The 12390-nt window shown below is 60.4% G+C and overlaps 1 protein-coding gene across 1 annotated transcript; it reads left to right on the top strand.

Annotated features, from left to right (window-relative positions):
* On the top strand, positions 662–12384 carry CDK5R2 (cyclin dependent kinase 5 regulatory subunit 2). Its single transcript, XM_021399945.1, has 3 exons — positions 662–677; positions 875–956; positions 10622–12384. Exons 1-3 carry the CDS (start codon positions 662–664, stop codon positions 11913–11915), a joined length of 1392 nt encoding a protein of 463 aa, XP_021255620.1. The 3' UTR covers positions 11916–12384.

Below are 12390 nucleotides of genomic sequence, written 5' to 3'. Positions count from 1 at the left end.
GCACATCCCCAGCGCACCCCCTGCCAGGAACCAGACTACGCTCTGTGCTAAAACCCCACACAAAAGAAAAAAGGGCAGCAAAGGCGCCAGCTCACACAGTTACCCCCACCAATCCAGGCTGGGACATAGCTCTCACCATGGGACCTTCCCACCAGCACAGACCCCATCTGCTCTTCGGCTGTGTCCGTCCAGGGGAGGTCGTGGTGCAGGGGAGCTGCCATGGGCTCTGTGCTCAGTGCTGGCCTGAGCCCGGCTCCTTGCATGGCTGCAGGGCAGCACAGCAGCTCCTCTGAGTCTCCCTGATTCATGGCATTGCTGGCTCAGCAGAAAGGGGCCCATGCTATGCAATGGCCTCACAAGTTTCAAGAGGCTGCACAGCATCTCGTGGCATCTGGATGCCTTGCACCCTGGGGTCTCTGACCTACTCTGCTCCTGTGGTGCAGCCCCTTGTTCTCCTCATTCACCTGCATTTTCATTCTGATTTGGGACAACCTGCCCATCTCCAACACAGCAAAGCTCCCACGAGGGGAAAAAACCAGCAAAGCACACGTGAGAATGGAAGCATCTTGCACCTTCTGAAGAGCAACAGCATCTGCAGGAGCACAGCCTGGCTGTGGCCAGCTGCCTGCAGCTGCCTCCTCCATCCCACCAGCCCTGGGGCATGCGGGCAGCAACAGGTGAGTTGGCAGCAGCCCGGCTCCAGCTTCTTGTATCATGAAGAGCCGGCAGACATCAAGGAGAAGCAATTTGCTGGGATTCTTCTGGCCAGGCGTGCTCTGCCACCCACACGCCGCTCTCGCCTGTGCGGACAGGAGACACGTGCTCTGATGTTTCCCGACACCCGGTGCTGCTGCTGGTTGCGGTCTCTGGGCAGAGGCTGGCTTTGTTCCTCCCCGCACGCCAGCTGGGAGCTGCGTCCACCTGCGGGATTGGTGCAAGGGTTTGCCCTTCGCAGGGTGAGACACCAAACACGTGGGGCTTTCACAAAGAGCACCGAGGCAGCTTTGATTCATACAGGGCCAAACCGGCTCCAGGAGAGCAGCGATGCTCTGCCCTTCCCTGTCCCACAGCTCCCTAGCATCCTTTGGCTGTGGGCAATCCTATTGTGCAGCCAAGCTTCCCCTCCTTATTGGTGCTCTGAATCACCGAGTGCCGCTCTGTCCCATCTTTCACATCCCATGCAGGGCAAATGCCCCATCTCCACGCAACTCCAAGCAAGCCCCCAAGCCCAGCTGGGGGGCAGCTTACTTCCCCGCCCCGTCGTCCCTCAGCTGCAAAAATCAACCTCAGAGTCTCATGCCCACTGCCAAAGAGCCACCACCACAGTGTGGCCAGCGCAGGCGTGTACAGCCGGCATCTGGCACAGCTCCGGTGCACTCTGCCTGCCATCGCCTGGGCTTGGTGGCAGCCCGAAGCGCTGAGTCAGTTGAACTGGGACTGGGTGGCTCCTACCCTCTCAGCCAGCATAGAGGCTGTCAGGGATGGGATGGCACAGGCAGTATCCCTGGCCAGAGGAGGGGGTCCGGGAACACCCTCCCTGCGGCTTCCCTCGCAGTAAGGAGAGAATGACGGCATGCGTGCAAGCTGTTCCTAAGGGAGGAATGTCCTTTCTTCCTGTGCCATGTTGCGGCTGGATAAGTACAGGCCTGGGGCTCGGTGGCCCCTGCATCGCAAAGTGTGCCTGGCACATCTGGGTTGGATGCTCTGCAGCTGCCAGGGCTGCCCCCTCCCTCTCCCCACTGCATCTGGGCCAGGATGCTGGGGCTGGTGGGGGAGAGGCTGAGTGCAGGGCTGGGGGTCCCAGGGCACCATGCGCCCTCATGCAGGCAGCATCCAAAGCACCAGGTGCCTGTAGGCATGGCAGGGCACGCAGGGTTGTCACAGCCCTGAAGCACAGTCCCCAAGGGGGATGAGGTGCCCAAAGCCTGACAGCCCTGTGACAGCAAGGGGACTCCCTGATCCTTCTCTCCCCTTTCCTTGTTGCCTCCTGGCACTGATAGGGATGGGGTACCACGCCAATCTCCTTGTTGTGGCTGCAGGGTGGCTGCAGAGCAGGTTGTCTCAGTGCCAGTGGCATGGCACAAGATATGGCTGCACATGTGACAAATTGCATGCTTGCCTGCATGCACACACAGGTGCAGGTGTGCACAAGTGTTCATGGGTGTGCACATGCATGTGTGCATGTGCATGTGTATTCACTGCCCTCTGCTGAGTGTGCCCAGGCAGCTCAGCCCCCATCAGTTCTCTGCCTCCCTCTGGCCTGGGGTCCACCACTGCTTCCTTCCATTATGCCATCTGTCCCATACAGAGGTACTGGTATGCCCCAGTTGTCTTCTGTCCCCACACCCCTGCAGCCAGGCATGAGTAGTAGTGTGCCCATGCAGTTGGGTCCAGCCTCTCTGCAGCTCTCCTGCCCACCCAGGGCTACGAGCAATTGCTCTGCCCCTCTCCACAGGGTCTTGGGTACATCCAGATGTGCTGGGGAGGAGCTCCCCATCCCAGCCATGCCTTCTATTCTATTCCCTTGTGGCCAGCCTGTAAATGTGCTGCTTAATTCAGAGCCTCTGGAGGGAAGGAGGGGGGAATCTCTGGTTACGTCTGCACTTGTAAAGCAAACAGTCCCAGGGCATTCCCAGGCATGGCAGCATGGGGATTGTTGGCACTACCCTTCTGTCATTTTGGCACAGGCAAGATTTTGCTTGTGGTTTGGGAGCTAGCGCGGGTCAGGGACAGTGTCAGCAGAGCTTAGCAATGTGCTGCCCATTTGCAGGATGCGTCTAACAGCCTGGACGGGGGCTGCTCCACGGCATAGGTCCTCAGGGCCAGAGAGAGGTGCTAGGTTCACCTCATTCATTGTACAGCGACAGCTTTTGTGCCTGGAGCGTCCTGCAGAGCACCCAGCGATGGGCACCGCAGACACAGCCCCGCTGCTTTGGGGGCTGCATTTGCACAAAGGACAGAGAGCAGATGTGAGTGCATGCGTGCATGCATGCACGCAGCCGTGCCGGCACCCTTGGCGCACCACGCACCTGTGTTTTCTCTGCGCTTGCCATGTGCATGGCAGGGCATGTGTGCGAGCTGGCGGCCTGGTGCGGTGCGTGTGCTCCGCGTGGGCTGGGCGTGTTTTGCTCAACACATGCCTTCATCTGCAGCTGCGGTTTTGATTCAGAGAAAGGCTGTGCTTTTGATGTCTGCATGCACGCGGGTGCATGCTGGGCTCTGCAGGTATTTCACGCACGCTGCATCTGTGTGTGTGTGCGTGCGCATGTGTGTGTGTGCACATGCATGTGTGCACGTGTGCGCATGGTGAGATCAGTGTCTCAGCTGGAATCCCTGCCTCCCAGGCCGTGTTATAGATGAATACACTTGAAAGCATTTTTTTCTCCTTAGCCACCAGATTTCACTCAGAGAAGAAAAGGAACCGGGCACTTTATCTTCATTAGCAGCTGGGAGCCTCTTGGAGTGGCTTTTGTCTGGGCGAAGCTTCCTCCGCCCCTGCTCTTATCCCCTGTCCTCACTCATTCTCCCTTTGGGGAGGGGAAGGGGGCTGGCTGGTGGGGTCCTGTGCCTCTGCCACGTCCCCAGTCCCTCTGCCTCTTCATCCCCCAGCCATGTGGCTGGGAGGGGACAGGGCAACTCCCTCTCTTTATCCTCTCTGGGAGACCTCAGAGCTGTTTTAAGGCCCCGAGAAACCCAATGAGGTGCAAGTTGATGGCACAGCTGGGTTCAGAGCAGGCTTTGGCTTTCAGAAGGGGTATGGAAGCAGCCCCATGGCCAAGCACCCTGGGAGGAGGCAGCCCTTCCCTTCTGGGGCTGCTCATCACCATGGAGCGTTCAGGCCCGCATCCCTTAATACCCAGTAACCATGACAACTGGCGCAGAGCTGTCATCCTGTCCCCAGGCCAGCCACCACGGGGGTCCTGGTGGAGGGGTCTCAGGGCAGCAGCTCTCCTTGAATCACTGTTGTATGCCCCATAATTCTGCTGCTGGGCCTTGAGGTGGGGACAGTGCCACTCCCCAAAGGGGACAAGGGCATCCTGGGGCAGGGATGGGGCAGGATGCTGTAGTAGGGCTCCATGGGAAGATGGGGGCAGATTGTCTCTTCCCACTAGCCCAGATGTTGGGGATTCAACGAGACAGTGAGGCGGGGGTGTCAGGGGGCGGACTGCCTTAGGTAACATTCCTTCCCACTTAAAAGGAGCCATAAATCACTCACTCTTTATTAAAAGCCCTGCTCGACCGGGAGAGAAATGTCAGGAGCATAAATCACCTCCACCGCTCTCATAAGGGTCCTGGCTCACCATGGGGTGCGAGGCAGGGACCACTCCTCCCTGGGGAGGGCACAGCGTGGCCACATAGCCATCTTCATGAATGCATTACCATCTCCATATACGTAACAGGAGCTCTCAAAAATCAAACCTCCCTCTGCAAACCCCTTCACCCAGGGGGTAGCATGGAGTCAAAGCAAAAGGAGGGTATTATAGCCCAAATTTTCCCTCCTTCCAGGCCAGGGCACCCTGAAGAGCTGGGTACCCCGAATGCTGGGATGCTGCAGGTGCAGAGCACCCTCTCCTGGGGGAAGAGAGCCCCTTCTCCCTCCTGTGCCCATCCCTTGCTCAGAGCCCAAATGAAGCCAAATCCCCACCCAAGGGCCATGATATCGTGTCGCCAGGCAGGAGTTCACTCCTAAAGGATGGGGACCGTCCCCATTTTGCATGAGGCAGAGCAGAGCAGGGAAAGGATTGCTCGAGCAGCATGAAAGCAGCATGCACAGAGGTAGCTGTGTTCGCCTCGTTGTCTCCTGTTTTTCCAGTTGAATGTATGGCTTAATATAGCAGCACTTGTGTTGTAAAGCATCGCTCATAAAACACACAGGATGTGCTGTGTGGGAGCACTCACGAGCCAATCCCCAGCTGCTTTTTGATGTCAGCTTGGAAATTGCAGCGTCCTGGCAACGGCTGCATCCTGGGCTGTGCGTGCAGTGGGGCCGGACCTTCCCCAGGTGCTGCAGGAGACATAGAGGGATTTTTTAGGATTTCCACCTATCCCAGGAACCCCGCCTGGAGCAGAGGGGCGGAAGGGCTGGGAGCAGCCACCAGCAGCTATTGGTGCTGCCAGCACGGGCTGCACAATCTGAGGCTCAGCTCTGTTGAGTGCCACAGGTCTAGAAGAGGAGAGGCAGACAAGGATGGCTGATATTCCCATCTCAGCCTCAGCTGGAGAAGAGTGGGCTGGTGGGGGGAAGAAAGGAGGTGAGGGGGAAGGAGCTGGGATCTTCTTGCTTTGGAAAGCGTCAGGGCTTTTCCATCAAAGGGAAGGAAGCCCTAGGAGAAGGGCTGCAGGCTTTCATGAGCCGCTCGCTGCAAACCCCGGCCCCCGTGGGTCTGTTTATCCTGGCACGGGAGATCCCATAAACTGCAGCCCTGAGCCAGCCTGCGGTGTGCGGCTTTTCTCCACTGCAGACCCAGCAGCGGGGCTAGGACAGCCTGCAGGGAGGGAAGAGGGGCTCCCAAGCCTGGCCACAGCCAGCAGGACTGCAGGGAAATATCCCCATCCCCACACCTGCAGGTTCTTCTCACAGCCCTGCTCGGAACCCATACAGCATGCCTACAAGGGAGGAGGACAGCTTGGTATTGGGGTCTCAGCCACTTCAGACCCCAAAGCAGCTCCCAGCCCAAGGACATGGAGCGGTGCTGGGAGCTGTCACCACAGCCGGCATCCCTGATGTGTCTCTGACCCAAGGTGCCCCGCAGTTTCCCACGTTCCCTCCCGCCCGCCATCCGTCATATTTTGCATTTCTCCCTCTATCTTATCTCCCTGCCAGCTCACCCCCTTGCAGCTGGTCTCTTATTTTCTCCCTGCCCGCTGCCTCACTTCCCAGCCCCACCTGCTGCAGCCCCATCCCAGCTCCCATGCTGAAGGACCCCAAGGATCCCTGATAAGGGTGAGACCAAACAAGAACCTTTTGTGCCACGCTGAGCTCATCTGGAGGAGCCGGGCAAAAGCCTGACCAGAGCAGAGCAGGAGCTCAGTGTCTCCAAGGCACATGGTGCGCTTGCACCACGTGCTGCCTCAGTTTCCCCACTGCTCCCACAACCCTCCCTGCAGTATCCCCACTCCTCCTTCACCCCAGTGCTGGGGCTGAGCCGTGCATCCCACTGAGAGCTGCTGTCAGCGCACACTGTGGGGCTGGCAGGCAGCAAGTACAGGGAATAAAATTCTTCCCCCTCCCAGCTTGCTGCCAGGTTAATATTCCCTCTAATGACAGACGGTTCCTTTTATCCCCTCGCACGCTCCCGCCAGTGATTTAATCTCGAACAAGCCGTGATTATTTCCTGTACAGCTGCCTCCCTCGCACTAAGGGCCAGGCCTGACAGCATCACACCAGGCAGGGAGCAGATCTGCAGGCAAGCTGAGACCAAGGGAACTTCAACAGATCCTGCACTGCCTGGCGCCCCTGCCCCTCATGATAGGATCCCTGACTGGGGACAGCAGGTATCAAGGCTGGGGAAGGTAGTGGGTCACTCGACCAGGGGCTTTCTAAGACCCAGCTTCATGGGGCACTGCCAAATCCTGGAGGTTACATTGGCAGCATAGGACCCACCAGGTGCCAACTGCTACTCGTGCTTCCTCCAAGCTGAGTTCTGTCCCCACACAGATGTGCCACAAGCTTGGGGAAGCAGCATGTTACCAGAGGGATACGGGTTATCAGGGAGCCCCAGGCGCTGGGAAAACATGAGGCCAGAAGAGCACCAAGACCATTCTCCTCCTGCTGGCTCCCCTTGTCCAGGTTGTTGGGGAGAAGGTTCCCAAAATACGGAGCCATGCTCCACTAGGAGCAGGCAACTTCATTGCGCTGCTCAGCTGGTGGAGATAGCGAGGTCTGCACTGGGGACTTGTTTCCAGAACGTCCATACAGGACATGCTGGTCCTTCATCCACCCACTACCCAGAAGGGTGGGGAAGGCCAGGATCCCTGTTTTTCCAGGGTAGGGATAAACATCAGGAGAGCAGAGCTGGCCCAGAGCCACCCCAGCAGCAGCAAAACGCGGGGTGCAGCTCCACCTGCTGGGCAGCGATACCCCCCGCAAGTGTCGCCGGGTCCCCATGGCCACCAGCACCGGGACCCAAGAACTGGAGCCCATGGCTCTGCCTTCCCCATCACTGGGGAATCTCTGGGAACAGGGACCAGCGGTCTGAGGCCTCACCCCAGGGCTCGCATTGTTCCAGCGTTTGGGGATGCTTGGGGCAGCATCAGCCTGCGAGTGAGCAGCCCTTCTCCGAGGTGCTCTCCGGGCACAGCGCCCGGCGGCAGCCCTACCCCCTCCGGGACCCCGCGATCCGCCCCCCGCACGTTGCAGCCCCCGGGGCCGCCAGAGGGCAGCAGCGGCCCGGGGTGCAGCTGAGCCCGTGGAGCCCCACCCCTCCTAATTGCCTGCGGGGAGGGGGGGAGTGGTAATTAGCCCATTCATTAAGCTCTCCAAGCTGCAGCTGGGTGAGTTTCTTGCTGCTGTAGGACCGCAGGGATACCCTAACGAGGAGCGACTCATGGATGTGCTTGGGCTGTCCCGTGCGCAGCTGAAACCTTCTCCCCGTAATGGCTTTAGCAGCAGCCCTGAAAAGGACAGGCCTGCAAGCAGGGGCCCAGCAGTAATTCCCACCCCTCACCCTACACCGGCAAAGTGAGAGCCTGGAGGCTGCCCTGTGCTACTCCAAGACCCCTCTTTCTGCCCAGCAACCTGGATGCTCTGATGTATTTCCGTGTCAGTTCTCTCTTGTGCGGTTTCCACCTGGAAGAGCTGTCTTTCTCCAGCTCCCTGAGGTATTTCCACCACTGCAGTTTGGCAAACGGCAGAACAGAAATAGCTGCTCCCTGGGGGCTGTGCTCTGCTCTGTGAATCCAGGACTGACCTCGGTGCAGGGCTGCACGAGTCCCGCCAGGTACCTGCTACTGTCCCTGCCCTGAGCCGTGCCATGCTGTCTTTGCCAGAGCAGACAGGCCACGGCACAGCAAGTGAGCCATTAGAGACCAGCTCCAGCCAGCCAGCCGCTCATTCATCATTGTGGAGCAGGCGGGGGGACGTGCCAGCTGCCTTCTGCCGGGACACACTGGAAAGCCCATGCCCAACAGCTCTGCAGCCTGGAGCAGGGGACTAGCATCACAGTAGGGCTGCCAGCGTGCTCCAGCTCCCCATTCAGATCACTCCTGGTTTGGAATAGGAATTCCTCTAACACAGTCAAATTTAGGGGCCTGGACAAGCAAGCATCCCTTTGCTGGCACAGGCACAGAGCTGATGTATGTGTTGCCCTAACTGGGGCGAACCCTAGGAGCAGGGAGTCTGTGAATGCCTCCCGCTCTGTGCCTTCCCTGCTGCCCAAAGCTGCTGGGAGGTGACCAGCCATGGCCCCAAGGGTGTGGTTTGTGCTGTATCATTGCCTGTCAGCCTCGGACCTGGAGCTAGAATAAAGCTGAAGAGGGGGGAAAAGATCCTCCTCTTTCACGTGGAAAAGCAGCTGCCTCCCAAGTAAGCTGCAAAGCTGCTTCTTTACCTGCATAAGAAATGTCCCTCTGTTCTTGCAGGGTAATTCCCTGGTGTTTGCGTGGCACCTGAGATAGGGAAGGACGAGGTCTCACCGACCACCTCCACCCCAGAGCTGTTCCTCTGGAAGCTGGTTCTGCAGCACAATGGTGCAGCTGCAGGCAAGGGGAACAGCTGGCCCTAGGCTGGGGTTTAAACTGGCTTCAGCCCCATTTCCCCTCCCGGGAAGCTCATGCATTGCTGCCTGGGGCCGGTGACTGCAGACCTGGCTGGGAGAGGCAGGGATCCTCTGCCTGCTGCTCTGTGGGAAGGCTGCAGAGCCTGGCTCATGGCTGCCGAATACAAATAGCCCTGCCTAATGAGTTCGGGGAAGCCAATTTGGGAGAGCGCACAGAGGGCGGGGGCGGCTTCATGTATTTCAGATGAAGCAATCTGGGAGCGATTTTGCTCCAGGAGAAGAGAGCAGCATGCAGGAAGGGCTCTGCTTCTTCACCTGCAAAATTCAGCTGTGGTTTCTGATGAGTTTGTACATTGGAAAATCAGTCCATCCTCAAGCATGGAAAGAGGACAAGGACTGATCCCTTCCCTAGGGGTGGAGCCCTTCCATCTTCTTTGCTAGGCTGAAGCTGGAGAATCTGACTTAATCTTCTTCAGGAACCTTGTCCTGGCTTTGTTCTTTCCCATTTGTATCCCCCATTCCTCTTTTGACACCAAATTCTCCTGTGGTTTTTGTTTGTTTGTTTGTTTGTTTTCAGCAGGCCCTGGGTAGGCAATCCTGCCCCAGATCCATTTGGATTCTGGCTGCTCCCGAAGCAGATCTGTGTGTCTGCATACACGTGCGTGTTTTTGCATAGGCCACAGATGCACGTGGCTGGCCACAGCAGGGGATACGTGGGAATGGGACTTAGCCCCTCTTCCTGCCCTGGCAGAGGGCCCCATATGTGGCACATCAGCCCCAGGCATGGAGAGGCCCCACTGGGAGGATGGAGCCAGCTCTGAGCCTGCGCTTCCATTTCGAACACCTCCAGCATCAGCACTGCAGGAGGAAGGGGGGGCTGCTTTAGCTCCTCCTGGTTGATAATTCATTACCGCCTGTTAGCCTGGATCTATCCGGCAACAGCTACATCCTGGCACTGACGTGTTAATTTCACAGATAAAATGCTATATCGAAATGCATCATTGATACATTCTCCCTGAACCCTTTCCCAGCTGCCGCTCCCGGCTCTTGGGCACTTTACATGCAGGAGCAGTCCAGGCAATTGGGGCGTTTTGTTCCTAATGGATGCCTGGCACCAGCTGGAGCCATCAGAGCCGCAGGATCCATCCTCCAGCTCCTGAGAAACAAAGCAGGATCCTCTCACGAGGGGCAGGGAGGCAGAGGGTGCAGGCTCCATCCGTGCCACACTCAGATCTGGAGGGGGAGAAGCAGGCTGTGTGCACACGGCTGGTTGATCGCACACCATTTTGCAGTGATGCAGAAGTGCAGCATCCTCCCCCTCCTTCCTCTGTCTCTAAGCACCCTGACTTTTGCCTGATGCTAACGATGGTCAGAGTGGTTGGAAATCTTCCTTCTGAGGTTGAAAAGGCAGAATGGGGATAAGACAGGCGGACAGAGGATGCATCATGCTGTTGCACAGCAGGTGCTGGGGAGCTCTCACCTGCGTGGAGCAGGCAGTGGGGAGCAGCACCCGGCAGAGACATACATACTCATGGGCAGGCTGGCTCTCATGGGGCCTGGGGGCTCTCCCACCGAGGCCAGCTCCTCCATGGTGGCTCCACATGGGGCATCCTTTCCCCAGCCCTAAACCTTCTCTAGCTGCCCCCGAGCACACACAGTGCATACATCCTCTTCTTCCTCCCCCCTCAGCATCGCACAGGGCTCCTCCTCACTCCTGTGGCCACCTGCATTGCCCCCCCAGCACCATTTCTGGGCACTCAGGTCGGCTGGGCCGGTCCATCCTGAGCCTTCTCGAGCAAGGAGCAGGACCTGGGTGGGGGCAGCTGAGTCCGGAGGGGCTCCCAATATCTTCCTGTTCCCCCATTCCTGTATCCCCGCCACCTCCACACGTCCCCGGAACACAGACTGGGACCCGCGGGACCCATCGAGGCGGCGGTGAAGGTCACGGCGGGACGGCCGCCGCCCAGTGGAACCGCGCCGGTCCAGTCCCCCCCCCGGCCACCGCCCACCGGCGAGGGGGCGGGTCGCACCGGGGCCCCGTGCGGAGCCGATTGGCTGTCGGCGGGGAGGCGGGGAGCGGCGGAGCAGCGGCTGGGCTGCAGAGGAGGGCGCGGAGCCCAGAGCGGGCGCGGCGGAGCATCCTTCGGGCACCGCGGCCCCGGTGCGGGCTGCCTCCCCCGCAGCACCTCGGCCTCCTATGGGCGGTGCCGGCGTCCCGGCCCCCGCACGCCCGTCCCGCTCGGCGTTAGCATGGGCACGGTGCTCTCCCTGTCCCCCGCCGCCTCCTCGGGCAAGGGCGGCGGCGGCGGGGGGTTGCTGGCCGACAAGGCTCCGGGCAGGCTGCCGGGAAAGGCCGAGAGCCGGCTGAAGAGGCCCGGGGTGCTCATCTCGGCGCTCACCTGGAAGAGGCTGGTGGCCGCCTCGGCCAAGAAGAAGAAGAGCACCAAGAAGGTGACGCCGAAGCCCGGCGGAGGGCCCCCCCCCGGGGCCCAGCCCGACCCGCTGGTGGTGCAGCGCAACCGCGAGAACTTGCGCAAATCGCTGGGAGGGCCGTCCGACGGAACCAAGCAGGGCCCACTGGCCGTTCCGGTGCCCACCGTGCCCTCGGCGCCCCAGGAGCTGCACCCCGGCTCCGGTGGGGGCAAACCGCCGCCCCCCCCCGGTAGCCGCGCCCCGGGCTCGCCGCGCCGCGTGGTCGTGCAGGCGTCCACCGGAGAGCTGCTGCGCTGCCTGGGGGACTTCGTGTGCCGCCGCTGCTATCGCCTGAAGGAGCTGAGCCCCGGCGAGCTCATCTCCTGGTTCCGCAGCGTGGACCGCTCGCTGCTGCTGCAGGGCTGGCAGGACCAGGGCTTCATCACCCCGGCTAACCTGGTGTTCGTGTACCTGCTGTGCCGGGAGGCTCTGCGGGGAGAAGACATCGGGAGCCAGGCCGAGCTGCAGGCCGCCTTCCTCACCTGCCTCTATCTCGCCTACTCCTACATGGGCAACGAGATCTCCTACCCGCTGAAGCCCTTCCTGGTGGAGGGCGACAAGGGCCGCTTCTGGGAGCGCTGCCTGGGCATCATCCAGCGCCTGAGCGCCAAGATGCTGCGAATCAACGCGGACCCGCACTACTTCACGCAACTCTTCCAGGACCTCAAGAGCGAGGGAGAGGGCGGAGACGGGTCCAAGCACTGGACGATCAGCCTGGACCGCTAGGGAGGTACCGGGCCCCCGGGGACGGAAGGGGCCGCGCACCGAGGGGCGGGGGAGGCGAAAGACTGCTGGATCCCCCCCCACCCCAATCTTCCTCGCCTTCCCCCCCTTCGCGGAGACGCTGCCTGGACCCTCCCCGCTCCGGATCCGGCCGCATCCCCACCCTCCCCCCTTCTGCCCTCCGGGACACTGAGACGGCGGCGAAGACGGGGGGAGGGGGTTGGCCTTCCGCCTGCACGACGGGGAGGGGGGGGGGAGCCGAGGAGCGGAGGCTCTTGGATGTGTTTTCTTTAGGGAAAAACGGAGAGAAAAACAAAAAACCAACAACAACAACGCGGCCCGGGGGGGAGGAGGGCGTGGGGGCTGCGGAGCCGGTGCGTGTCCCCGTGTCCTCCCTCAGCCACGGGCAGAGCACGGCCCCGCGCCGCCGGAGCTGTCCGTGGTGCTGAAGCCGCCGCCGCGGCAGAGCCGAGCAGAC

The sequence above is a fragment of the Numida meleagris genome, chromosome 5 (genome assembly GCF_002078875.1).
Source record: "Numida meleagris isolate 19003 breed g44 Domestic line chromosome 5, NumMel1.0, whole genome shotgun sequence".
Taxonomy (NCBI): Eukaryota; Metazoa; Chordata; class Aves; order Galliformes; family Numididae; genus Numida; species Numida meleagris.
The sequence above is the reverse complement of the archived record's forward strand: the minus strand, read 5'-3'. Positions and strand labels throughout refer to the sequence as shown.